The sequence below is a fragment of the Lagenorhynchus albirostris genome, chromosome 16 (assembly GCF_949774975.1).
Source record: "Lagenorhynchus albirostris chromosome 16, mLagAlb1.1, whole genome shotgun sequence".
Taxonomy (NCBI): domain Eukaryota; kingdom Metazoa; phylum Chordata; class Mammalia; order Artiodactyla; family Delphinidae; genus Lagenorhynchus; species Lagenorhynchus albirostris.
The window spans coordinates 51,800,219-51,826,389 of record NC_083110.1 but is presented as its reverse complement, the minus strand read 5'-3'; the positions used below and the strand labels follow the sequence as shown (position 1 = coordinate 51,826,389).

At 41.8% G+C, this 26,171-nt stretch overlaps 1 protein-coding gene across 1 annotated transcript in view; it reads right to left on the bottom strand.

Annotated features, from left to right (window-relative positions):
• PLCE1 (phospholipase C epsilon 1) overlaps positions 1 to 26,171 on the bottom strand; it is a 276,882-nt gene that overhangs the window by 16,250 nt on the left and 234,461 nt on the right. Inside the window, exons 18-26 of the mRNA XM_060126819.1 lie at positions 25,810 to 25,968; positions 20,528 to 20,657; positions 16,074 to 16,195; positions 15,073 to 15,190; positions 10,193 to 10,324; positions 8,803 to 9,093; positions 4,664 to 4,827; positions 2,496 to 2,757; positions 405 to 523 (exon numbers count right to left, since the gene is read on the bottom strand). Of these exons, the coding sequence (XP_059982802.1) occupies positions 405 to 523; positions 2,496 to 2,757; positions 4,664 to 4,827; positions 8,803 to 9,093; positions 10,193 to 10,324; positions 15,073 to 15,190; positions 16,074 to 16,195; positions 20,528 to 20,657; positions 25,810 to 25,968 (1,497 nt within the window). The remainder of the gene's footprint in view (positions 1 to 404; positions 524 to 2,495; positions 2,758 to 4,663; positions 4,828 to 8,802; positions 9,094 to 10,192; positions 10,325 to 15,072; positions 15,191 to 16,073; positions 16,196 to 20,527; positions 20,658 to 25,809; positions 25,969 to 26,171) is intronic.

Genomic DNA, 26,171 nt, shown 5'->3' with positions numbered 1-26,171 from the left:
AGATGCTTCCTAGCAGGCTTTGCATAACTAGCCTTTCCCCCGTGTTGTTATTTTTGGCTCACTTCCCTGGTAGGCACTATAATGTACTCGTTCAGAGTATGGGCTTTGGCACTAGATGAACTTGGGTTTATAGCCGTGTGACCTCAGGTGTACTTAGCTCTTACCTTCCTTTGTAACATGGAGATGATACTAATAGCTATTACATGAAGTTATGGAAAGGATTAAGTGAGTTAGTATATGTGTAAAGTGCTTAGAAAGTGTCAAGTGTCAGCCATTATTATTAGTAGTATTTCCGTAGCTACCTAATCAATAACTCAAATGGGCCACATTCCTGGACCACAAGAAAGCCTGCCTCCAGCATAGCAATCCCCACAAGTAAGCTGAATGAAATAGAACTTAATTACCAAAGAGGCTGGCATAGTATTGCCAGAGGAATTTTCTTCCATCCTCCTGCTGTTTATGAATAAACTAGAGATTTCCAAGACTTCATTGTGGAGGTTTCGCAGCTGAAGATGTCGATATCCTGGAACAATGCAGAATTGGGAAAAGCTTGTTAGCTGTGCACTGCAGAGCTCTGCAAAGGAGATCCCCCAGGGAGGTCAGTAAATGATAGGGAGAAATAAGACTTTAAGATGGGCAGGGGTGACAACCAACTGATGCCTTTTCCCCAGGAGTGTTGCCCCAGGGGACAGTTTGGGGCTACCCAGTGGTAGTTAACTTGTCCAAGGTCTGTTTTTAACTTAGACTCAAACTGAAAATTTTAAACTCAAACCAAATATAGTAGGAAAACCTGATCATTTTTGTTTATCAAGTCATCTAGAATAACTGTTCTACAAATATTCCATTTTAGAACAGCTTTAGTGATAATAAAATATTCCAACATAGGGGGTTGGCTAAATAAGTTATGGTGTGTATTTGTGCAAGTATAAAATGGAGTAATATGCAGCTCTGAAAAGTGGTAATGAAGACGTATAGCTATTAACCTGAAAAGTTGATCACTACATACATCAGTAAGTGAAAACCAGTAAGTTGCAAAACACTAAGATTAGTAGGAAGCTTACTTGTTCAAAATATATACTATATGCTAATATGTATATACATGGGTAGAGGTGTAAAGCCTGCAAAAGATATATACCAAAAGTAACTATTTTGAAGAGATGGAAAAAAGGATAATTTAAAAAAACTGTTTTTGCTTCTCTGTACTTTGTCATATTTCTGTAATAACTGTGATGAACTGAATGGTGTCCTCCTAAAATTCGTATGTGGAAGCCCTAACTCCCATTACCTCAGAATGTGACTCTCTGGAGATAGGGTCTTTAAAGAGGTGATGGGGTTAAAATGGGTCATTAGGGTGGGTCCTAATCCAATATGACCAGCGTCCTTATAAGAAGAGGGGACTGGAGAGCAGACACGGAGAAACACCAGATGCTGTGCACACAGACCAAGGGATGGCCCTGTGAGGACACAAGGAGAAGGTGGCCATCTGCAAGCCAAGGAGAGAGGCCTCAGAAGAAAGCAAACTTGCTGAAACCTTGATCTTGGACTTCTAGCCTTCAAAACTGACAAAATAAACCTCTGTTGTTTAAGCCACCCAGTCTGTGGTATTTTGTTACACAGCCCTAGCTGACTAACACAGTGACCACGCACTACTCACACAATGGAGAAGAGAAACAAGGAAAAACTAAAAAGTAGGAGACTTTAACATGTTGGTGGTGCTCAGAGGCTGGCAGAGTATGGCTGTGGGAGGAAGTATGTCCTGGAAACTTGGTACTCAAAGGAGGTCAGCAGAGTCAGCATCCCTGGAGCTTGTTAGAAAGGGAGAATCTCAAGCCCCAGGCCCACAGCATCAGGGTCTGTATTTTATTACTAAGAGCCTGGGTGATTCAACTGCACATCAAAGTTTGAGAAAGCAGTGCACAGACATTCTAGACAGGTGCGACAAGCTGATGTTTCCCCCAAGGGCCATGGCAAAGCCCACATGCAGCAAGCCAGCAGCTCTGGCCTTTGCTCAGAATTTTCCACCTTCCCTGCTCTGCATCCAAACCCACCCCCGGCTTCTGACACTGGACTCCACCACCACCACCGACTCCAACCTCGTCCCACTCATGCCACAGCACACCCCAACCCTCCCTGTTGTCGGTTTCCTCTCCTCACGTCAGTCCCTGCTTTAAACATGCCAGGGGTAAGGCGGCGCTATCTGGGGAGGGATGTATGTCGACAAGAGCACAACAACTGCCGCTCCCAACATCAGCAACAGTGGGAGAGGCTGCACTTCATAACAGACGTTGTCAATAACTTCGGATTTTAGAATAACGTAAAAGAAAAATGTCTTTTGAGACAGGCTCAAACAGTGTTCAAACTTGTATTATTTGCTTCTGCCTCTTATTTTAACGTGAAAATTTCAAACATATACGAAAGTAGAGAGAAGCGTGTAATGAACCCCGGGGCATCCATCGCTCAGATACAATTATGAACTTTGGACAATTTGATTCTACCTCGCTTCAGAGCCTTGAGGGGGATGATTCTCTGCGCAGTTACCACCGAGCTGTTGTTCTCCACAACGGCAAAACGAAGAAATAGGAGATCTTCAAAGTGAACCCGGAAGAGGAACTGTTCATTCCACATGGGGTTCAGAGTATTGCGGTGGATGGGTTTCGTGCGGAAGTGGCAGCTATCCAGGGCCATGCCCAGGACGTCGACCTCTATACACGGGCTTCCCGTGCTGTTACTCGGGCACACGTTCTGCCCAGAGACAATCTGAGGAGGAAAAAGGATCAAAGTCACTGAAGATGCGATAGAGACAGAGGTCGCCTCTGAGCCTCATCGCTTCCGTCCACAAAGAAAGACAAAGAACCCTTTGGAATGGACCAGGTAAATGATTAATAAGGCTGCTAAAAAAAGAGACGTTATCACAATCAGGTAATTGCATGACTGGAATCATGGTAACATCTATTTTGTCAACAGCATTTGCCTAACTATAACCTTTCAATTGTCAACATGTTCAAATATCTTCAAAAACCATGTAATTAAGATGAAATTTTGTTGAGAAAAAAGAAGACCTTATATATGAAACCACAAATGTGTTACTCACGTTCTGTTCAAAGTGTTTTAGGTGTATCTTTTACAACTTCAAAATTTTTTTCTTGAATAGTTAGGTTCTGGAGCAAGTCACAGGGAATGTTGTTAAAAATTCATAGCCTTCTGGGCTTCCCTGGTGGCACAGTGGTTGGGAGTCCGCCTGCCGATGCAGGGGACGCGGATTCGTGCCCCGGTGCGGGAAGATCCCACATGCCGCGGAGCGGCTGGGCCCGTGAGCCATGGCCGCTGAGCCTGCGCATCCGGAGCCTGTGCTCCGCAACGGGAGAGGCCACAACAGTGAGAGGACAGCATACCGCCAAAAAAAAAAAAAAAAAAAAAAAAAAAAAAAAAATTCATAGCCTTCTGTCAACATGAAGCTATACTCCAGTCTAGTGAAAATGGTCACACAGAAAAGGAGCTACTGCTCTACTGTCTTAGGGAAAGAGAAAAAGCAGTTTGATGGTAGGAAAATTTCTCAGTTGGGATCTCCCAGGGTTTTGAGGTGTTGTGTGCAGAGGCTGCTTGGGAAACAGACAAGATCTAGAGATGGATGGAGGGATAACTTCATCGCTCCCTGTCTTTTCTATCACCCATTCAGTGTTTTGTTTAGTTTTTTTTTTTTTCCTCAGCTAAGGGGGAGTGAGAGAAGCTGGAAATAAAAATGAGTAATGAGCTACCAGGACTCTGATGTTAAGGGCAGTCTGTGGAGTTTTGACAGTTAGTTAATTAGGCAATAAAAGGAATAAGGAAAGGCCAGGAATGACAAAGGTTAAACTGTAAGGAGGAAAGATATTTAATTGATTTGTATATTGATGCCTGTTTTACCTTTTATAAGAGCTTGTTAGAGTTTAAGATGACCTGCTCTAAGAAAGAGCTCAGCTTTTATGGGATGCACTGAGAGTTATGATTCTGAGGGCCCTGGAAGACAGAATTACCATCATCAGTATGGAGGTGGTAGCAGGGAGCTCATAACTCCACCTACTGGGCTCTAGCGAATACAGCCTGGTGACTGCATGCCTAAACCTCAGCCGCTGCTGTCTGAGAAGTAAAGAAATTCTTTTGGGAACTAAATCTGCACCAACAAAATTGTGACATGAGAGTTTTGTAACGCCTTGAGTTCAAAAGGCATTACACCTTAGAATCCCAATAGAATATAGGAAGGGCGGGCTTCCCTGGTGGCACAGTGGTTAAGAATCCGCCTGCCAGTGCAGGGGACATGGGTTCAAGCCCTGGTCCAGGAAGATCCCACATGTCGCGGAGCAACTAAACCTGTGCGCCACAACTACTGAGCCTGCGCTCTAGAGCCCGTGAGCCACAACTACTGAGCCCGCATGTTGCAACTACTGAAGCCCATGAGCCTAGAGCCTGTGCTCTGCAACAAGAGAAGCCACCACAATGAGAAGCCCGCGCACCGCAACGAAGAGAAGCCCCCGCTTGCCGCAACCAGAGAAAGCCCGCGTGCAGCAACGAAAACCCAACGCAGCCATAAATAAATAAATAATAAGTTTATATATATAAAAAAGGAATATAGGAAGGGCTTAAACACCTTCCTATATTCTATTGGGACCATCAGGGCCAGACTTACAGTTAAAGAATAGATGGCAGGCTCCATGTTGTCCAGGTCTCTTTCCAAGGGAGAAAACTTCTGATACATGGGACAGTTCTTGTCCCACAGAACTGGGGGTTTCAGAACATAACCACAGCCACCGTTGGCCTCAAACATGGCAGCATTTAAATGTAAAGGGAGATCTGCAAAACAGTCAACATCACTTGTTACCTTGTCACTAAAGTGTCATCTTACAAACTGACTTTTTCGATTTTCCCTAAGCTTAAGCAGGAAGAAGAGAGAACCAAGCACTCACTCCATAGACTGAGTGCCTACTATGTGCCAGCTCGTGTTAGGCACCAGAGATACAGCAGGAAATAAGACACAAAATCCCCATCTTCATGGAGCTCACTGTCTATGGGATATGCCCCATGTTCCCACTCCAACCCAGGAGCCACTTAAAAACACCTGCCACTTAAAAACTCCTTTTGCAAATTAAAATTTACAACATCCTTCCAAAAAATAATCTTTGAAAGACCTCATTTTATACTGAATTTTAGAAAGGCATAATGGCATTTTCTTATCCCTAAACACCAAACCATGAAGACAATTGTACGACCAATTCTTGCTTTTTCAAACGTAAGATAAAATCTTAAGAATCCAGGAAAGATCAGGAGAAGAGCCAGAGAAACGTATCTTTTTCTTGAAATTTCAATTTCAACTCATAAATCGTAGTGTTTCTACCTCTATTTTTAAGCTGTAGTTAAATATGAAAGAAAAATCATTATCACATGTGATTCACATTATGTCCACAGTCCCCTCCATAGTGCACTCTGGGAACCCTCACAACAGCTTCCAGTCTTCTGTGGCCAAATTCTATTTGGCAGAGTTGTTCGATGAACGGTTGGATCCCTGCACGGATTCTGGGCTCTTACACACTCAAATGCTCATCTGATGGCACAAGTCTGTAGAAAAGTTACATTCCAAATGAGCAAAACGTTTATGAGACACACCTGACAAATGCTTCCTCTGATAGATTCCTTCCATGTGCAGAATGAACTCTGATAAATGGACCGACATCAAGGAAAAGTGTGCTAAATGAGCGCCACAGAGCAATGAGAAGTTGGCCTCTCCTCATCTCGTGTGTGAAATTTTTCCCCATCCGTGGGGTTGGCTGGGATTGTGTGCAGGAATTTCTAGGGTCAGATGTCTTAGACACATATCAAAGCTCCTTGGACCTCTGTCTCCTTATCTACAAAATTAGTGCATTGGACCCCACCTCTCAGACCCCTTCCAGCCCCAATATGACTGATTCATTGAGGCCAATTGTCTTGCCTGCAGTGGGAGAAAATTCTCTTCCCAGGCTGCTCTGTGACAGAGGAACATAGATGTGGGCAGAGAATGGTTCAAAGAGTGAAGAAAGTATCTCAGGAAGAGTTGGTAAGTAAGAAATGGATACACAGTATATTGCTAAAAAAAATTACAGCAGCTCACACTTACTGCACTCTTACTATGTATCAAGCCCCATTCTAAGAACTTGTGTGTATTAGTGCCTCCCAATAACACACGAGGTAGATTCTTTTAGTATTCTCATTTTTATAGATGAAGAAACTGAGGCACAAGAAGTGAAAAAGCCCAAGGCACATAGCCAGTAAGAGGTAAATGTTAAGGTTCGAACCCAGACAGCCTGACCCACAGTTCCTAATCTTAACTACTGAGCCATTTAATGTACATCTCACAGGAGTGTCATAAAGATAAGTGAGGTCCTTATCTTTAGACCCGAGTGTAGACCCGAGCTATTTCTGGTTCCAGATCACTGCAGACCTTCTTGGAGTTGATGGAGTCATTAGAGATCTTGGGAAGAGATGCCCTAAGTCCATGGACACCACTTTAGGGCACTGGGGTCCCCTGAAATTCAGGAAGTGTAAGGCAGATGACCTATGGAACATATCTGGAGGCTAGAGGGGCACTGGGAGGGGGTTCTTTGTTATTTGGCTGGCATGCTTCTTGGAAAACCAAGAACTCCTTAACCCAGGAATTCTTTTTCAAAAATTAAAAAATAGTGATTCCAACGTTGACTCTTCTCTATTTGGACTTGAAATTCACATAGCAATACCTAGAAGAGAGCTGGACTCAAAATCAAGAACTATAGGTTCAGACTGCAGTGGGGCTCATTGAGACAATCTGTTAGCTCAGTGCAACATGCATTTATTGAGCATCTACTGTGTGCAAGGGATTGACCAGGCTCTACCCCAGTGTGCAGGAATGAAGACCACTTTTACAGATGAACACACTGAAACTGCATGTAGCGTGAGCTTTGCCCAGCGTGGGAGATTTTTAATCATTGCTTGCTGCCTAGAATCAAGAGAGGTTATATGGCAGCACTCCCACCTGAGTTGGAAGATTATGTAGAGAAACCTGAGGATGAATCACACAACACAGCCTCCTGCCCCACCCCGAGCGGGGCAAAGGGAACGTGCACTCCGGCTTGATTTGGGAAAGAGACAGAGCCTTCAGGGATGAGTGGAGGCCAAGGTGCAGCCTCAGTGTGTGCTTCCAGACCACAGAGAGGCCCAAGGAGGGGCAATACCCGTGTCCCCTTCAGCAGCGGCTCCCTCTGCCATCAGTGGAGCCAGTATGTCTGCGCCAGCCTAGGCACTTCAGGAGAAAGGACACGTCCCAAACCAAGTGCATTTCCATTTCCTTGAGAAAACCATTTTGCTAGTTATTTCAGTTCACTTAAAATATTTCAGTATCATCTCCACCAAGGGCAACAGTGGACTTGGGGCTATAGACAGGGCCAGAGATATAAACCCACAAGCCACTTGGGACAGACTGAAAATAAATTTTTACAGCTTTTAAAATATTTCACTATTATTTCCACTTGCAAGTCCAAATCATACTGTTTTCATAACTTATCAAAAGCACTTAATGGTAGCTAACATTTGTGGAATGCTGTCTGTGCTCCAGGCATTATGCTAAGTATGGTATTTCACCTGCATTATCTTACTCAATTTCAACTGAAAGAAGCAAATATAACAAAGGCAAGAAAATATGACTGATGTCTCTAACCAGGGTCAGCCACAAATGGGCTCTGGTGGTGCCAGTGCCAGGCGGCTAGCTGGTCCCAGAGCTACAACTGTGGTTTGACCTCGGCTGCAGGCAGGGCTAAGCTATGGTCGATGGGACAGCACAGTTGGTTAGGATCTGATTCAGTTCACGTGAGAGGAAGGAGGAGGCTGCTTGATTGTTCAAAGAGAAGACTCTGGTTTTTGAATGAGCTTCTAGGAAACGTTCCTCATCTGCTCTTTCCTCCTCTGCTGTAGCTCCCACCTCTCACCACGTCTAAGTGGAACCAAAACATTTTATTCTCTAAACCCCCAGAGTGCTTGAATTTATTATTATAAGTCATACTGTGATTTTGAGCCACTTAATTGCTCTATGTCTTGGTTTGCTCATCTGAAAAATGGGGATCATAAAGGTACCCACTTCTTAGAGTTGTTTCAAAGATTAAATGAGAAAATAGGGGTCAAGAATTGAGATGGTGCCTGGTGTACGGTGAACATGCAATAAAAGGTAGCTTGTACCCTGGAGTTTTTGGCCTCATCCGTTATCTCAGGACGGTGGAGAAGCAGGAACACTACTTTCTCGGTTCATGTAATTCACAGACTTGTTTCCCTTGTGTCAGCTGCTCTTACAGCACTGACCATTAATCTCCATTTCAATCTCAAAGGGATGAGGGGAAGCTAAAATGGTATTAACTTGCAAAGGGTTTCGAGAGACCCTACTTTTTCACTGCAAGAACAAGAGATTAGCAAGACAGTTACTAAGGGTGTTAGGAAATCTCTGCCCCATCAGGTCTTTAAAAACAAACTGGACACAGCCTGTCAAGAACAGTCTTATGTTTGAAAAGTGCTTTAAAAAGGGGGCAGAACCAGGAGACTAATAGGGGCTCCCTGAAGGTTCTTTTCTATTGCCTTAACTCTGGAAAGTCAAGAGCACAGTTCAGTATCGAATTCACTTCTGTTCTCTGTCATCTGTATTTTTACCCTCACATAGGCCTCAGTTGGGAATCTTGCCCCCTTTGAAACGTTTTTTGTTGAACTACGTTTGCTGAGATATAAGACGCAAAGGAGCGAGGGGAAGGGGCACCCCTCCGGGTGAAGCAGGCCCATTACCATCTGTCTGGTAGTTGAGCGCCACGAGCTGTATCCCATGGAGCCAGAAGAGGAGGGGGCTGGGGTTGGACGAGTCGATGCGGGTGGCAGCCGGATACGTCCTCAGCAGCTGGCAGGCAGTGTGCTGGATCAGTTTCTGAGAACACCTGCGACACAGACGCTTGGCGGCGTTTTCATTCAGCGAGGAGATGTGGTAGCATTTGGGAGTTCTAATGATAGCGCTGAGGGACGTGGCTGGGTTGACAGAGGAAGGCGAGTCCTCCCAGGCCTGTCGCATTCCTTCACAGGAACCTAAGCCCCCCAAAGATTAGCCTCAGATTAGTGCAGAAAACTTTACATATTTTAGCAAGAGAAACCTGAACAACACCCCAGGAAAGAATCACAACATATCACACATCAGAATACATCTTGAGTGTTACTTGTGAGTGAGTCCACCACCTTGAGACCAAATGATAGCTACCGAGGGTATGCCTTTCTACCTGCTAGATGGGATGCTACCCATTCAAGGGTCAACAAATAATAAAGCCAATTAGACCTTCCCCCAAAAAGGGATAGCTAAAGTGACTGCCGCAACACCATTTTAAATTAAAAGCCTGAAAGTCCTTTGCCTCAGTACCTCATCTGTCCTGTGGATATATCTGCATAAATACACAACAGTATATGTATAAGGGTGTTCAATCTAGCAGTGTTTTTTATAGCAAGAAAAAAAAAAGCAACAAAAAACCCGGGAAGCAACCCAAAAGTTCCACCAGTGAGGAAGTGGTTAAATAAATGCATATCCACACGCTGGAATACCACAGGGGCAGTAAGGAGAAGGTAGATTATATGTACAGAAAGCTATATGGAAAGTTATTGCAAGTATAAAAGTTATACAAGTTATGTTCAGTTATATCCCATTTGGATTATCTTAAAAAGGATCTTATTTTTCTTGAACTAAACACAATAAACTTAACAGTGGTTACCTCTGGGGAACAGAACTGGGACATTGTGAGTGGAAAGAAACTTTAATAATCCTCTGTATTGTTTGAGTTTTTTAACTCTGAGAATTTATTACTTTGACAATAAAAAGTAATTAGAGATAAAATGGATATATCTTCTGGAGTTATAATGGTGAAGAGTGCAGTTCCAAGAACCACTAGAAGGTTCCAAGGTGGCTCCAATTTTTATTTTTGAGGCAAACAGTGTTAGAACACCTTCAGTGAAATGCTGTTTTTTAGGAAGTTAAGAGGGTAATTTTGTAATTAAAAAAATATTTATACCACACTTAGATAACATGAACATTCATGAAAATAAAAAAAGATTTAAAAAGTTCCAGCGAAGTGCTTAGTGAAATACTGGAATCCTCCAGCATGCAGATTCAAGCAAAGATACTGTTAGAAGGTGACTTTACTTTTTCCAGATGTTTTGTTAAGTGATGCTGTCTCCCCGGGGCTCATTCTGCCCGGATTGTTGCCAAAAATGGACTTCCTGCTTTTCCTTTCTTTTCCTCTGCTAGAGCCAGATGCATTTAGAGTTGACAGGCCTGTTCCCATAAAATGAAGATAAATAAGCCAAAAACTACAAGCAAGGGAACTCAACATTTTCCATCCCTGTTAATGTTTATTTTGAAGTCCTACTATTCCCTTGTAACCCAGTACAGAAGACCTGCTAGCATTTTTAGCACCGTTAATGATAGCATTGCAGGCAATGATAGCAAAGTTTTTATCTCTGTTGGCAAATGTGACAAGGCCTGCATGATTATTACAGGACAACCACAGATCACACTCACACCCATCTGATTGTACACCAGAAAGATTTCGAAAAATTGCGTGAAAAGAAAGGGCTCCAGAACCTAACCATGCAGCATGGAGAGATGAAAGAATGGCCAAGAGCCTGAGCGGTAGCGTCATAATTGTCTAGGATCAATGCCTTCCTGAATGAGCTTTGACTTAACATCTGCCTTCTTGATTCCTCAGTTTTCTTATCTACAAAATGGGTGCAATGATAGGAACTCACTCACAGGGTTAATCTGAGGATTGAATGGGAAACAGATTATGATGGTAATCATGTTTCATGGCTTCTCTTTCTCTCTTCTGGTCCAACCACTCCCTGAATCCTTCCTGCCTGTCACAGTGCCCGGCGCAGCAGGAACTTCACAGATATTTGCTGAATGAGGAAATGAATGCACAACATGCAGACCTGGCTCTAGGGCAGGAAGTGTAATTTAAAGTCACCAGTGCCTCCAAACCATTCTCACTGTCTACAATTGTACCATTAGGGAGTATTTCCTTTAACTGAAGCAGCATTCAGAGGGGCCACTTTGAGATGAAAATTTATCTTCCAAGAACATCATCAGAGAAGACAGGATAAAGTAGTGTTTAATAAGCGTGTAGACTCTAGTGTTTAAACCCTGTTCCCTGCGATGTGACCTCACACAAATTACTTAACCTCTCTGATCACTTCTTCTTCATCTCCAAAAGGGTCATGGTTAGGATTAAATGAGATAATGTATATCCGCATACTTAATAGAGTGTCCTGTTCAGAGAAATTGCTCAGTACACAGCAGCTGTGGGGTTTCTACATTTTTTTTTCCTCTGAAGTATCCAAAACTGCAAAGATGCACAAACTTGGAACAGTGAATTCTTATGCTTTATCTTAAAACTTTATGTTAATTTTGCCCTCTGCACAACGATCTAACAATGGATTTTCTCCCGAGTAAAAGAGATGAGGGGTCAGAGTGAGGGGCCATGTTCTTTCTGGGGTTTTTGCACACACCCCAGCACATGTTGACATCCTCCAGGGGTATGTGGGCCCTCCTGTGAGGAGCCTGGGCGTTCTCTGGGGTGGGGTGAGCATGCAAGGAAACAAGGGCTGGGTGATAAAGAAAGGGGAAGGAATCTGGAGAGGCACAGAGAAGTAATCCAAGGAGCAACAAAGAACCTTCATCTCCCCTGCTGGTCTGTTCACCAGTGAAAATGACAACAGCCATTTCGAGAGAGCCAACTATTTTCCAGATAGTGTGCTAATCACATTGCATACCTTATCGCTACTTTTTACAATAACCCTGCAAGTTAGCAATGTTATGCCTCTTTCGCAGGTAGGGAATCCCAAGTGCAGAGAAGTTATAGAACTGTCCTGGCCAAGCTCACTGTGTAGTGGAGCCCTGCCACTGAAGCAGGTCTGTGATCTTGGGGAAGTTACTTTACTTCTGGGGAAGGTCATACCCATGATCTTCATGGTGCCTCACTGCTCGGAAGAGTTTTTTGCATGTGGCTCCTTGGAAGGGACTTGGGATGGTGAAAGGTGAGATGCATTGAAATTGATAACGTAGCAAAATTAAAATCAACAGTGTAGCAAAATGAACATTTTTTATTATTGTAATTAATATAATTTATTAAGTTATGGCTCAAGAAAATGAACACATTATGGTATTTTCCTCCTGAGCATCAAAACTAATCATAATGACAATAAATATTTAGAAGGTATTACGACAATGATTCTGGCAATATAATTTAGTCATTTTGAGAAAGAAAATAAATTTGGGGAAAGAAAAATGTAAGAAACTTCAATTACTAAAAAAATATATTAGAATATAGTATACCTATAAAGAATGTGTGTTATATAAACACTTTAAAAAAACAGCATACTTGGAATTTTAAAAATAAGTCAAATAACCCCATGCTTCGCCTGTGTCTCAAGTCAAAAGCTAGACCAAATGACGTTTTGACCCTTCCACAATTCTCTACCCATACAGAAACTTTATCTCTCATAGTGACTTCAAATATCTCTTGGAATTTGTGCTCTTTGTTTACTCAGTGCTTGAGAGGAAAAGACAAAGCCAGAGGAATGGTTTGGGGGCAGTGGCAGCTGAATTTGTAAAGAACAAGAGATGCAGTGAGTATGATTCTTGGATGGAGTGGTCTTCCCATCTGTTCCTGTGATGAAGGACATGCAGGCCATGAGGCTCTTTGACAGCGAAAGGATTTTACCCCGTGATAAGAACAATTTCACCAGCTGCAGATATGGTCATACTGTACTTATGAGACAGAAAGTCAGGATCTGTGAAACTAAACCTACATAGCTAAGGTCTTGCATTTCTTGGAAATCTTTGCTTGCTACTTATTTATTCTCATCCTTCTCAACAGAATTTGCTAGTAGATAAGCAGCAGCAGCTACCAGAAGTTTAAGAACAGTTTATGGGAGAAAACTTAAAATTGAGAAAGCTTCATCTACGATTTTTTTTCCCCTTCTGGTGTGTGAACAGACCACTCGTTACCTAGTTTTCCAATAGTCCAGGACCTCTGTCCCATTTGCAGGGCAGAGTGTGAGAACTAGGGCTTAAGAGAAGCCTCTGGAAGCCAGGATCCGCGTCTAGACCATCTTAAAAAAAATGAGGGTTGGGGGCTTCCCTGGTGGCACAGTGGTTGAGAGTCCGCCTGCCGATGCAGGGGACACGGGTTCGTGCCCCGGTCCGGGAGGATCCCGTGTGCCGCGGAGCGGCTGGGCCCGTGGGCCATGGCCGCTGAGCCTGTGCGTCCGGAGCCTGCGCTCCATAACGGGAGAGGCCACAACAGTGAGAGGCCCGTGTACCGAAAAAAAAAAAAAAAAAAAAATGAGGGTTGGTATTTTAACTTCCCTCTCTAGACCAAGTTCATATATGCTGCTTACTAACATTTAGATGGATCCCCCAATTCCAGCTGCTCTCCTGTCCTCAGAAATCTTGTACAAGGGAATCCTTCTTAATAGAAGGAGATGAATTTTTCTGACTTCTATATATTTATGGACTTTCCTGTTTGCCCTCCACCTCCTGCTGCCCCATCTGGATGAGCTCATTGACAGCACACCCTAACAAGAGAGGCAGGGTAGTGCTAGGGTTAAAGGCAGGACTTTGGAGATAGACAGGCTTCAGAATCATAGTTCTACCACTTATTAACTGAAGTGTATATTTTTTTGGGGGCAGTGGTTCATCAGCTTAAGTTCACTTGTACTTCTAAAAATGGCCAACTGGGGAAACCTCTCCACTGAAACTTTGTCCTTGATCTTTGCAGTTTGGGTGGAGACTCACTACCCAGCTCAGGGATGGGGCACGTGACTAAGCCCTAGACAGCCAGAGCACTGCATGTCCTTGGCCACAGTGACTGGTTCAGGGATGGGCAAAGGATCCAGTGAAAACCATGAAACTGCTGCTGAAAGTTCTGGAAGAGACTCATACTGAAGCTGAATCTAGAAGTATGCAGTGTTAGCCTGCTGCAGCTGCCTTGCAACCGCAAAGGGAAAAGAGCCAACATAGTAGCAGCAGAGTGAGAAATATGGAGACAGAAAGCCCTGGACCAAGCTGTACCTGAAACTCATATATCCCTTCACTTTTCAACACATAAGCCAATAAATTTCTTCTTTGCTTAAGTAACTTCTGCCACTTTCAAACAAAAGAGTCTTAACTGATATGCTCTGAAACCTTGGGCCAATTATTTCATCTCTCTCAGACTGTTATTTAGAAATGGAGATAAATCCACCTACTCATAGAATTATTATGGAGTCATTTAAGATGATGTACATAAAATACGTAGCATAAATCCTGGTATTAAGTGCTTAATAAATTTTAGCTATTAGATGTTATGAATATTATTATTATTAACTATAATGGAGAGACATGATATCTGAAAAATGAACATTTTATGGTATTCTCCTCATCAGCATCAAAGCAAATAATAATAATAAATATTTATTAGATACTGTAACAATGATTTCAGCAACACAATTTAGTTATTTGGAGAGCATTCATGATGCCCAATTAAATAAATAGCATATTTTAATCTTTTGGTATCTTTAAATGGTATAAATGATACTGTCTATTCTTTTTTTTTTTAACATCTTTATTGGGATATGATTGCTTTACAATGGTGTGTTAGTTTCTGCTTTATAACAGAGTGGATCAGTTATATACTGTCTATTCTTTTTTTTTTTAACTTTTATTTTATATTGGAGTACTTGATTAACAACATTGTGTTAGTTTCATGTGTACAGCAAAGTGATTCAGTTATACATACACATGTATCTATTCTTTTCCAAATTATTTTTCCATTTAAGTTGTTACATAATATTGAGCAGAGTTCCCTATGCTATACATTAGGTCCCTGCTGGTTATCCATTTTAAATACAGTGTGTAGATGTAAATCCCAAACTCCCTAACTATTCCCCCCACCTGACTCCCGGCAACCACCAGTTCATTCTCTAAGTCAGTGAGTCTGTTTCTGTTTGTAAATAAGTTCATTTGATACTGTCTATTCTTACCTGGAAACTTTACTGCTTGGCAATAGATGACAAGGTCAGAAAGCTCTGGTGCAATCTGTCTGCTTTCCTTTTTATTCTGAGGAAGATAAAATTCTTCTCCCAGTTCCATGTCATAAACCTAACAAGGGAAAAATGATACTGGTTTACAGGGAAGGTATATGCCACTCACCTTGGAATCCCTAAAGCTCTTTGTTCCTTTCTCATGTCATCACTGTGTTTCACTTGCTCTATCTTATCCATATACATGTCCTAACACCTTCCCTAGAGAAAAGCTTTCTGAAAGCAAGGGCTGAGTCTAACTCATTCTTCATCTTCCCTCAGAGCACAGTCCAGCGTCTTAAATGTGGAACATTCAACGCATAGTTGTTGAACGAACAGATAGTGGAGTATGTGTCTTCTGTGGCTCAAATTTTTGGCGTATTTTATTATTTTGTTGTCCAACAATGTCACTGTAACTATGTCTATAGATTTGCTCAGAGTCTATACACTGTGAGGCACTTGAGGGTTGGGTCCGGGTATCTCATTTTTCTTTCTATTCTTGTTGTCCTTCCTCTGTTAACACTTCCCAATCAGCCCTGTTTATCTTCCTGGTCATCCCAAACATCTTTAAAACTTCTAGCAATTCCTTGAATGTACCAGCCTCCTGGTCTGAATGCCCTGTTTCTGTCTGCTTCTCAACATCATCATGCTCTGATTACACTGTGTAATCACTGTTCTTTGTACTTATCTACAAGCACTGTTTACATGTTTGTCTCCATGGCCAAATCACCTCCTGCGCTATCTCAGTGCCTGCCACACACTACATCTTCAGTAGGTATTGGCTGGACGAATCGATGACTAACCTTCTATAAATTGCAGATGGGGGTCCCATATCATCACCATATGGACTTTGGTGTCTAAGGGAAAGTGAGCGGAGAGGTGAAGGGAAAGGATAGGGAGGGAGTGAAATCCTATCTGAAACTGACGGTCCAAGTGTAATTTAACAGAAACCATTCACCCACCTTTCCTTTGTTGCAAGCAGAGTTATCTGCTTTCTTTATCCTCTTGGGGATTTCTTCATTATACTCAAACTGAAGTTTGTCATTACATGATTTATTTTCAGGTCTGTCTTCTAGAATGTTGTCTGAAAATGAGTTGGCAGGCTTCAGCAAACAAGAACTGAATGCTTCACTTAAGGGCTATGGCTACATCATTGCAAGGATATCCAGGTACTTGTGCTTATCTGTAATGTAAGACTGAGGCACTGGCTACATGTTACCAAAATGATGGCTTGAAGTATAATTTTAAAAATTTGTTAAATGATACATTTATTTTTGATTGAATAGACTAATTTACCGGTAGTTTTGGTACCATATAGACGTAATCTAAATGAGAAAGCTCATTTTCATACAGATGGTTGGAACTGTGCAAACATTATGGAAGATACCCTGTCAAGAAGCTCTCAGCACACAAGTCTGGGAAGGATTTAGTGGTTGAAGCACTTCTAGATGGTGCAGGCATGATTTAATCACTCTCACTTTAAAATGAAGCTATTAGCTTTTTTTACCTCTAGAAATGTCAAAACCGGAGGGAAAAAGACACTTATTTGCAATGTAGTTTTCACAATTATGCTTAATTGGAAAGTAATTTTTTCATAACTGTCTATCAATTTATTAAGGGAAAATCTTAAGGATAGGAATTAAAATATATCTAAAAATTTCCAAAGTATGACAGATAATCTTATACTTTGCTCTTGTTTTGGTATTACTATTCAAAGTGATTTTAAAGGTGTTAGAGATATAACATGATTATGTTCTTTTAAAAGGAAAAACGAAAAACAAGAAAGCTCATTTCTCACCCATGATTTTACTATCTCATCAGATCACAAATGCTTAGACCAAAATATCCTTATACCAAATCAGGGCCATGCAGGCTGCCAAGAAATAAACGAGATCAATCATTTAATTACATTTTTATTCTTATGAGGGTCACAACTTCATGCTAATCAGGCCTAAGCAAATGGAAACAGAATGCCGACATTCATGCAGTTACAAGGTCAGGTTCAAGTGGCTTTACCTTCCTGACTGTTAGGAACAGGAGAAGCAGTAAGGACATCTGCTACAGAAAAACAGAATCAGAAAGGGGATAAAAGTAAGGAAAATAAAGGCAAAAAGCCAGATAAATTAAACTAAGGTATGAAGCAAAGCATGAATAACAACAGCTTAGATTACAAGGTAAATGAAATAAGAAATCTTCCATCGATGTAATATTTTGACTATTAAGGGATGCAAAGGCTAGCAATAAAAGAAGTGCAAACATTGTTAATGTTAATCACGCTGCCACATTCACATTGCGTATTTTCAGCTACTGATTGTCCTAATACTCCCCAAAATACTTTATGTCAAATGGATATAAATTGATTAATTTGTTAGAATCATGCAGTCATTAGACTTCATATATACGAAGTCATAGAATGTCTATATGAAGTTGGAAATTCAAATCTCTACTCTAGTGCATGTTCAAAGCTAGTCAAGATAAACAGCAAGGTTGGGAAAAAATTAACTGATGTTTATTTAATAAAATTTAATTGAATAAATATTCATCAAGAACTTAGTGGCCAAAAGGCAGAGAAGCAGTTCTTGAAATACTTGAGCCTCATTTGCAACTTCCTTTAGATTTTCTGGAAGTAATTTTGTGCCTAGGAACTATCACATTTTTTCTTTTAAAGCGTTCTTTTTTTAAATTAATGTATTTTATTTTATTTATTTTTGGCTGTGTTGGGTCTTCTTTGCTGTGTGTGGGCTTTCTCTGGTTGTGGCGAGCAGGGGCTACTCCTCGTTGTGGTGCACAGGCTTCTCATTGCGGTGGCTTCTCTTGTTGCAGAGCACGGGCTCTAGGCGTGCAGGTTTCAGTAGTTGTGGCATGCAGGCTTCAGTAGTTGTGGCTCGCGGGCTCTAGAGCGCAGGCTCAGTAGTTGTGGAGCACAGGCTTAAGTTGCTCTGCGGCCTGTGGGGTCTTCCCGGACCAGGGCTCGAACTCATGTCCCCTGCATTGGCAGGTGGATTCTTAACCACTGCGCCAGCAGGGAAGCCCAGAACTATCACATTTTTATAGCCAAAAGAGGTTTTAGACGAATTTGCTCATTTTATATATGTGAAAACTGAGGACTAGAGCTGTCACAGAGATAAACTGGGCCACCCAGACTTTAGAGACGGGTTTCTAGCCTGAGGTACCTGCGAGGGGCTCAGAAGGCCTGTGAAAACTCTTGCAATTTTATGTAGAAATTTGAGACCATGTTTATTTCTCTGAGGGGACTGGTCATAGCTTCCATCTCATCCTCAAAGGGATCCATCATTACAAGAAGCTTAGAAACGTTTGGGGTCCTGCTAAGAAGCTGGGAATGGTCCTACCCTTAGCAAGCAGGTTTCTGTTTTCTTCTCATCTCAGCCAGAGAAAGTAAGGTTGAGGGAAGGAGGCAGGGATGAGCTCGGCACCACAAACCATGACCGAAAGTGCAAGACTGTCTGGCATTTAACAGTAGCATCAGGAAGCCTTAATAGGGTAAGCTTAAATAAGTCCCGGCATAATCAACTACAAGGCCTATTTGGGAATCCGCCAGTCAAAGGACTCTTTTCATGAAATGGGAAATTATCATGTGGTGGTATTGGAATTAACTGTCCTAGATCATAGATGTTAGTGCTAGAAGGGAGAACATCTGACAACCTGTAACAAAATCTTCCCATTATGCCTCTGAGGGGCCTAAAGTCTAGAGTGGTGAAAAGACGTTGACCCAAGGTCTCACAGTCTATTGGAGCAGAACCTGAGGGTGCTTTCCATGTATACCCCACCCCAGCACATGTGGGTTTTTAAAAAGCGTGCAACTGTCCTAGAGATTCAGTGGGGTAGGGTTTAAATTTTACCCTCCTAACTGAAAATAAATCAGAAAGCTCCTTCCCCCACCTTCCCTATGCATTTTGTTATCTGCATATCAAAACTTCCTATACTACTATTACTAATAACTAAGAAAAGTCTTTTCTTTCCTGTTTTCAAAAGTACAGAAAAAAACACAGAAGTATTTTATGATAGAGAGTGAATTTATCTTCCAGAGCACTAACTTCTCACAGGGGCAGATAACATCTGGATTTGGTTGATTTCTTAAATGTGGTTTTCATTTCTTATCAAATAAATTTGTTCTATGAAACAACATTACCATGACTGTGGTAGAGATCCACGGGGAGGAATAAGTCAATATAAAAAGATTCATACTCCCACGACTTCTGAGGAATAGGATACAAGAAATGACCTTGACTCTTTCCCATTTTCTCCCACTTTTGTCCTCCCCATTAGAGAATATGCCCTCGTGTTATCTGATGGGACTTCAGGTCGGGTACATTGGCTTTTAGTTGATTATATGAAGCAATCAACAATTACTAAGGACAAATATTACATGGACAGAGACTAGTATTGTATTTGGGGGCAGAAGGAGGTTGGACTGTAGCTGCTGGCTATGATGGAGGTTCACAAAACCAAACACGACCAGGAGACAATCGTGCTGCGTGAGAAGCAGATATTTGAAGGAGTGTAGCTTGATTCTCTTAATGCAAGTGGTAAACGGTTGCTGGTCTGGGCATATCTGCATATTAACAAGACAACATCCTACAGAGAAGTAATATAGTCTACATTTATAACGTTTAAATAAACAGGAACTTTGGTCTCTTTTCATTACTGAATATTTGTCTTTCAGAAGTTGCCAAAATTAAACAGTCTACCATCAGCAGTGGTACCTGAGAAAACATTTTGCAATCTCTAGCAAATGACACTAATTTAGTGCAAATGAAACACAACTGAAACCTAATTATCTCCTAAGAAGAATCCTTCACGTTTAATAGGTAAGTAACATCATTCATGTGACTTTTTTTGTATTGCACCATTAGCCATCACCCATATCTTTTTGGTGGGGTCAGAAGGAAATGTCTGGTTGGCTTAGTAATGTGAGAAAAAGGGAAGGGGGGCGGGGAGTGAAGGGGAGCAGCAGAGAGCACAGGAACGCGATGCTGCTCCCTGCAGGTGGTGCAGGGGAGAGAAAAGAGTCAGCCCTCGTCTACAATTCCTGCCAAGAGCATCCGCTACACCAGATGCTGAAAGGGTGGGAACGGGGTCTCTTTGCAGTAATTCCACCTCTTCCTCTAGAAACTAATTTAGGAACAACCCCTGGATTGCTTCCCACACCCTCCTATTCTTTCCTTGAGTGGTGTCCGTAGTGGCTGACAGAATCCCTTTCCTTGCTTGGTCCTTCTTACTAAGCAGCAGGGTTCCAGAAACTCTTAGATAATATTACAACAATCGGTATTGTGGGTCTATGGAGCAATAGACTTATTGCTAAGTCTATTGCTAAGAAAAAAAAGACACCCAAAAAACCCAGTAGAAAAATCTTCCAGGCACTTCCCTGCGTATAGCATAGGGTTGGCTTTCTTACCGTCAGAGAGGGATTCATAGTCATAATCATATTCGTCCTCTTCATCTTCCTCTTCTTCGTTATTAGCAGGTGGAGGGTTGGCACTGCCACCATTATAAGCCTGAGCTTGCATGGATGCTAGCTGATGAGCCTGTAACATATCAACAATTAAAGACTGCAGATGCCCAGCTACTAAACTTTCATTTATAGCTTACCAAATGACCACCTAAGGCTTACCACAGTCATAAAAAGTGGCTTAACCTAATTTTGATTATTTGAGAAAAGCCCCAAAACTCTACAGTCACTTAAAGCACAACGTCAATACTTAAGTGAATGTTAACATCCCTACAGGAAGAAGCCAGGAGCTTTTAGGAAACAATCACAAGGAATCCGTGTGTGGTGCCCAGCCATCCAGGTTTCCTAGGACAACCCCACCAGGAAAAACCTGGGTGCTTCAGAGAACCACCATCAATCCCAAATGATGAAGAAGCAAATCAGCCCATCCATTTTGGAAAAGTAAATCTCTGCTAAGAAACCATTTTTTTCCCCCTTCTTAAAATACTATCTAAAGGCCTTTGACCTTGAGAAAAATGTTAGAATCCCTATGGATGAGACTAAAAGAATAGTTGATTTAAATGAAGTTTTTTCAACAGATCTTTATTTGAACCGTCAGTCAGGTTAACAAAATAGGCCTAGAGATTTCTGGAAAATTGATGTGTGCTATCGGGGAGGTCATGTGCTTCTACATTTGACTAGAATTACTGTGAAGGAATATCACAGGACACAAGAATAAATATAAATCTGGGAGCCTAGCATAAGGAAATAGTCCAAAATATAGGCAAAGTTACTTGCGTGAATTAAAAACAGGAAGCAACCTAAAAGTCCAACAATAGAGGAATGACGTCAGTAAACTATGGTGTATCTGCTTGAGAGACTAAGACTTGACAAATAATTGTGATATGTATTTATTGAACAAAGGATACAGAATTTTGTGTGTGTGTATAGATATAAATAATATTTAGACATGTAAGCATATACATGTATACATGTATCTATGCATATATATATAATTCTACATCCTTTGTTCAATAACTATCTTTCTGTCTACATATAATGATTATAATTATATAAAATGATGTGCATAAAAGGCTAGCTATTAAATGTTAATACGGTAGGGATTCTTGACCTGTTTTTATGGCACAGGCCCCTTAGGCAGTCTGGTGAGGTAAGGTCCCTTCTCAGAATGATATTTTAAATGCATAGAACAAAATACATAAGATTACAAAGGAAAAAAAGAATGTTGATACAGTTATTAAATCTTAAAAAAATTTGTGCTATGGGAATATATGTTTATTTATTAACATAGTAAAAATATATAATGGTAGGTCAAGTAACGTTTCTGAAATAGTGATGAGCATAAATAATTCTTGGAGATATTAGCAACAACTGTGATATAATATGAAACATCTGTGATTTCTACTGGTGACAGACATAGATGCTGCCAACTTTACTGTGTTTTGTTCCCTACATTTATAATCAGAGGAAAGGCTAACTTTCAGCTAGAGGTTAGTGAAAATGAAGATGTAATTTTTTTTCAGGAATTCCCTATTGGTCCAGTGGTTAGGACTCTGTGCTTCCACTGCAGGGAGCACGGGTTCAATCCCTGGTCGGGGAACTAAGATCCTGTAAGCCGCATGGCGCAGCCAAAAAAAAATTTCATTTTTTTCATCTAATTTCATGGACCCCCTGAATTCTGTCTGTGGATATTACTAAGGTTAAGAATCCTTGTGATACAAGTTGTGTTTGGCTTTGGAATTATGTGTGTTTTAAAATAATTCTTCTTTAAGCTTTCTGAAATGTGGTTATATTACCTTTATAATAAAAATATATACATAAGGAAGATACAATGTAGGCTATGTTGATATCAAGATAAATCTTTTACATGCAGTCTACTCCAGATAACTGGGCATTGTCTAGGCTCAACGTTTTTATGGAACACTAGCTCCATGCGTTTTAATAGCTGTTATGTAAAAAAATGAGAATTACGGTAACCACAAAACACAATGGAAGTTTAAAAACAGCATCTTACAGAAACTGAGTTTCCTAGAGCCTTCATTAAATATGCTAAAGGGCATCACGGTCCTTCAAAGATCTCCAGGGCAGCATTTCCCACACTTATTTAACCAGGAAAATTTTCTTTTCTTTTTTCAGAGTGTCTCACAGGAGTCGCGTTCTTCCAAGCTTTGGGAAATCTGCTCTAGGCACAAGTGAGCTACAAAAGCAAGTCTATCTGTCCTGGATAAGCAAAGGGCCTTCCTGCAGTAAACCGAGAATGATGATGTCAAGAGCCTGGTGGGCCCCCGACAGAAGGTTTTGAGAACCAATAATGGGGGTGCTGCCGTTCAAAGTCCCACTACCAGCAAATGTCAGAAGGTGGAGTGTCAAGGTCCCTTCGACGCTCAGGTACTTCCCCCAGTGCAGGAAGTATGGGACAGGTGGCCCAGTGCCAGCCAAGAGCTGACTTCCTTATTCTTTGCCATATCCTACTTATTTTGAGGCAGAAGAACAGGACCCCTGCCCTTGATAAAAGCAATTCAGATATAGGTCCGGGGGTTAGAGTGGGGTGTCAGGTGAAGAAATGGCTCACATGGGTCCAGGCAGGAGCTATGTCTCATGTGCTCTGTTCCCCCAGCCCCTAGCACAGCACCTGTCACTGAGCGTGAACTGTCTGAGTCTAGCAGGTTGGAGTTCAGGAGACCAAGGGCAGAATACTGGTGATCTGGCGGGGTGTAGTTAAGGATCCTCGGCAAGAGCCTTAGCACGAGCTTGAGGCAGATGGAGGGCTTCAGAACTCCTGCTCGGAGTCAGTGCCTCCTTGCTGATGGGGAGCTCCTTGTACAGAAAGGACCCAGACCTTCTAAGTTGGAGGGTTGGTCTGAGCACACTGGAGCTCCTGGCATGCATTCACCCAACCCCGTGTGAACTCAGATCACCTGGTCCAGACCCACAACCTGCCAGGCAATTAAAAGGTCTTGCAGATATGACTGTCAGTAGTCCTTGGGAAATCACGGGGCTCTGGAAGCGATTTTAAAAAACTGAAAATGGGATTATATTGTCCCATTTTTCCAAAAGGAGGAAGAGGCAAGTTGTGGAGGTTGTATGGTAGAAAGTGTCAAAGTAATACCTGACAGAATCTCAGAATGGATTATTTGGTTGTGAGAACACAGGAAATAAAGAGGCGATTAGCAAGAAGAAGCATAGGTTTACTAAGAACAAATCTCCCACACAGTAACCTCTTTGGACTTTGCTGGTAAGGTAACTCACTTTGTGGGAAATAACAGATAAGCAGTATTTTCCAACTTTCAGGGGGATAAGAATTATTTTTAAATAAACAGATTACCAAGTCTTCCTTATGGAAATCCTGATGTAGTTGGGCAGATTTGGGACCTAAGAATCTGTGTCTTTGAAAATGCCCCAGTGATTGTTATCAACGTATCCTACTTCTGTGTTGTCTTTGACAAGGTGTTCCCTGAAGACCCGAATCAGAATCCTGGCTCTGCCACTATGAACTGGGTGGCTTGGAGAAAGTCCCATAAATGCCTAGGTCTCAATTTCCATTCTATAAAGAAAGAGGTTGAAGCAGATTCTGCAGAAGTCTGGGCTTCAGAGAAGAGAGCACCAGACAAGAGTGATAATCACCTAAACTTGAGGGAGGTCCTGCAAGAAGGGCCACAGGGCTCTCCACTTGGCCGTCCGGCTCAAGGGCAACTTGGGTGAAGGCACAATTTGGAAAACTGCTAATAAATAATTGGATGACAGATGTCAAAATCCACAAAGAACCTTGTATGCTATAATAACAAACCAAAACCAAGAAGAGCAAGTTTAACAGAGATAAATGTGAGACTCCTGCTACACAAAAGTTTAAAATTAATTGTAAACCTGGAAAAATGGGGAGACTAGGCATAAGTTTAGTCCTGTGAAAATAACTGAACTCTTTGCTCTCCACAAACTCAACATGAGCCTGGTAGGTGTTAAAGAATTTAAATAGCGAGAACAGTTCTAGGTTGTGTTAACTGAGGTATAAAGTTCAAATTAAGAGAGGTGATGGTTTCACGGTCCTTGTGCTGTCAGACCCTGAGCATTGACTTCTGGAAATCACGTCTTAAGATTCACAAATCTAAGCATATCCACAGATGGAAGAATATCCAAACATTCTTAATGGAAGTGAAGATTAGACGATTGTTCCAAACAGACTACTCAACTAGGTCAAACTAGACTTTCGACTCAATCTGACTTGAAATTAAAAAAAAACATTTTATTGGAGTATAGTTGATTTAAAATGTTGTGTTGGTTTCTGCTGTACAGCTCGACTTGACATTTTTTAATCAATGACTTAGGACAAAGATTCCAAATCTGTTGGGCTCATAGAATCCATCTGTTCTCTGGGAACCACTTAAAGCAGAGCTGGAGTAGGGCCTGGAGGCTTGGAGGTGATGCTCAGAGAGAAATTAAAAGCTCTAGGCCGTGACCTAGTTTTACTTTGCACTGTCCACGCTGCCGGGGCTGCACCATTCTAGTCCTGCGGGGGGCTGAGGTTCATGCAGCAACTCTTGGTTGCTGTAATTTTCAAAAGTGGTGTTTCAGGGCCAACAGTGCTCTCCTAAATAGGACAAATAGTTTTGGCAGCTGTCAGTCTGTGGGATGAGTAAGTTCAACCTGGCATATGGACTCAGTGGTCCTGGACCTGAACTTTTTCACAGATCCTTGGGCTGAGGGCCCTCCTATATAGGCAAGTCTGTGGTGCTCGGGGACTAGATCTCCATGGGTGAGGCAGGTATAGAAGTGCCTTGGGGTCCATATGCCACAGTGATACACTGTGCCAACTTCCATGCTGGGAGCACGGGGCTGCTGCTATTGGGGTTCTACTACTGACCTCAGGAGTCATAACCCCATGTCCAAGTGCTCTCCCGACAGGGGACTCTTCTTAAGGCGGACTATAGCGACCACTGCGGGATTGACAGCAGTGAAGCCCAGGCCCAGAGACAAGAGTCACTTATTATCCTGCTCAGAATAAATTAAATAATGAGGTACATTCTACATCAATTTTTCAAAACAAAAGTTTATGTAAGTGGGAAGAGTATTTATCAGTCTATTCAGTGGAAAGCCAAAAATCAAATGTATCATTCAGGGAAACTGAATCTTCAAAAACTGGTTACCCATCAGTCATCTGAAAGGTTAGAATGACATGAATTTCTTTGTTCTGGGCACACAGCATACTCATAACTTCTTTAATAGGACAGTACCTTTTGCTTTAATATATCCACCGGTGTCTGATGGGCTTTTAACTTCTTATTTTTGAGAAGTACTTTCCTCCTGAGTTGGTCAGGTGAGGGAAGCATTGGATCATCTGAGAAATCACTCTCAAATAAGAATTTAGCCACCAGTTTTTCTCCAAACACAGTCTAAAAACAATAAAGGAAAACAAGTAATCAATGCCCTTTATCTATACCTGAATCATCAGCTAGATATTTCAGCCCAGTTGAATTGTTCTAAAAATCCTAGGAAGAGAAACTAGGAAAGATGTTGTATCTGTGTGTCCCCCGCCCCCCAGCCCTGAATAGTTTCTTACTGGAAAGAAGGGAAGTGGTTAGAAGGCCAGGAGGAG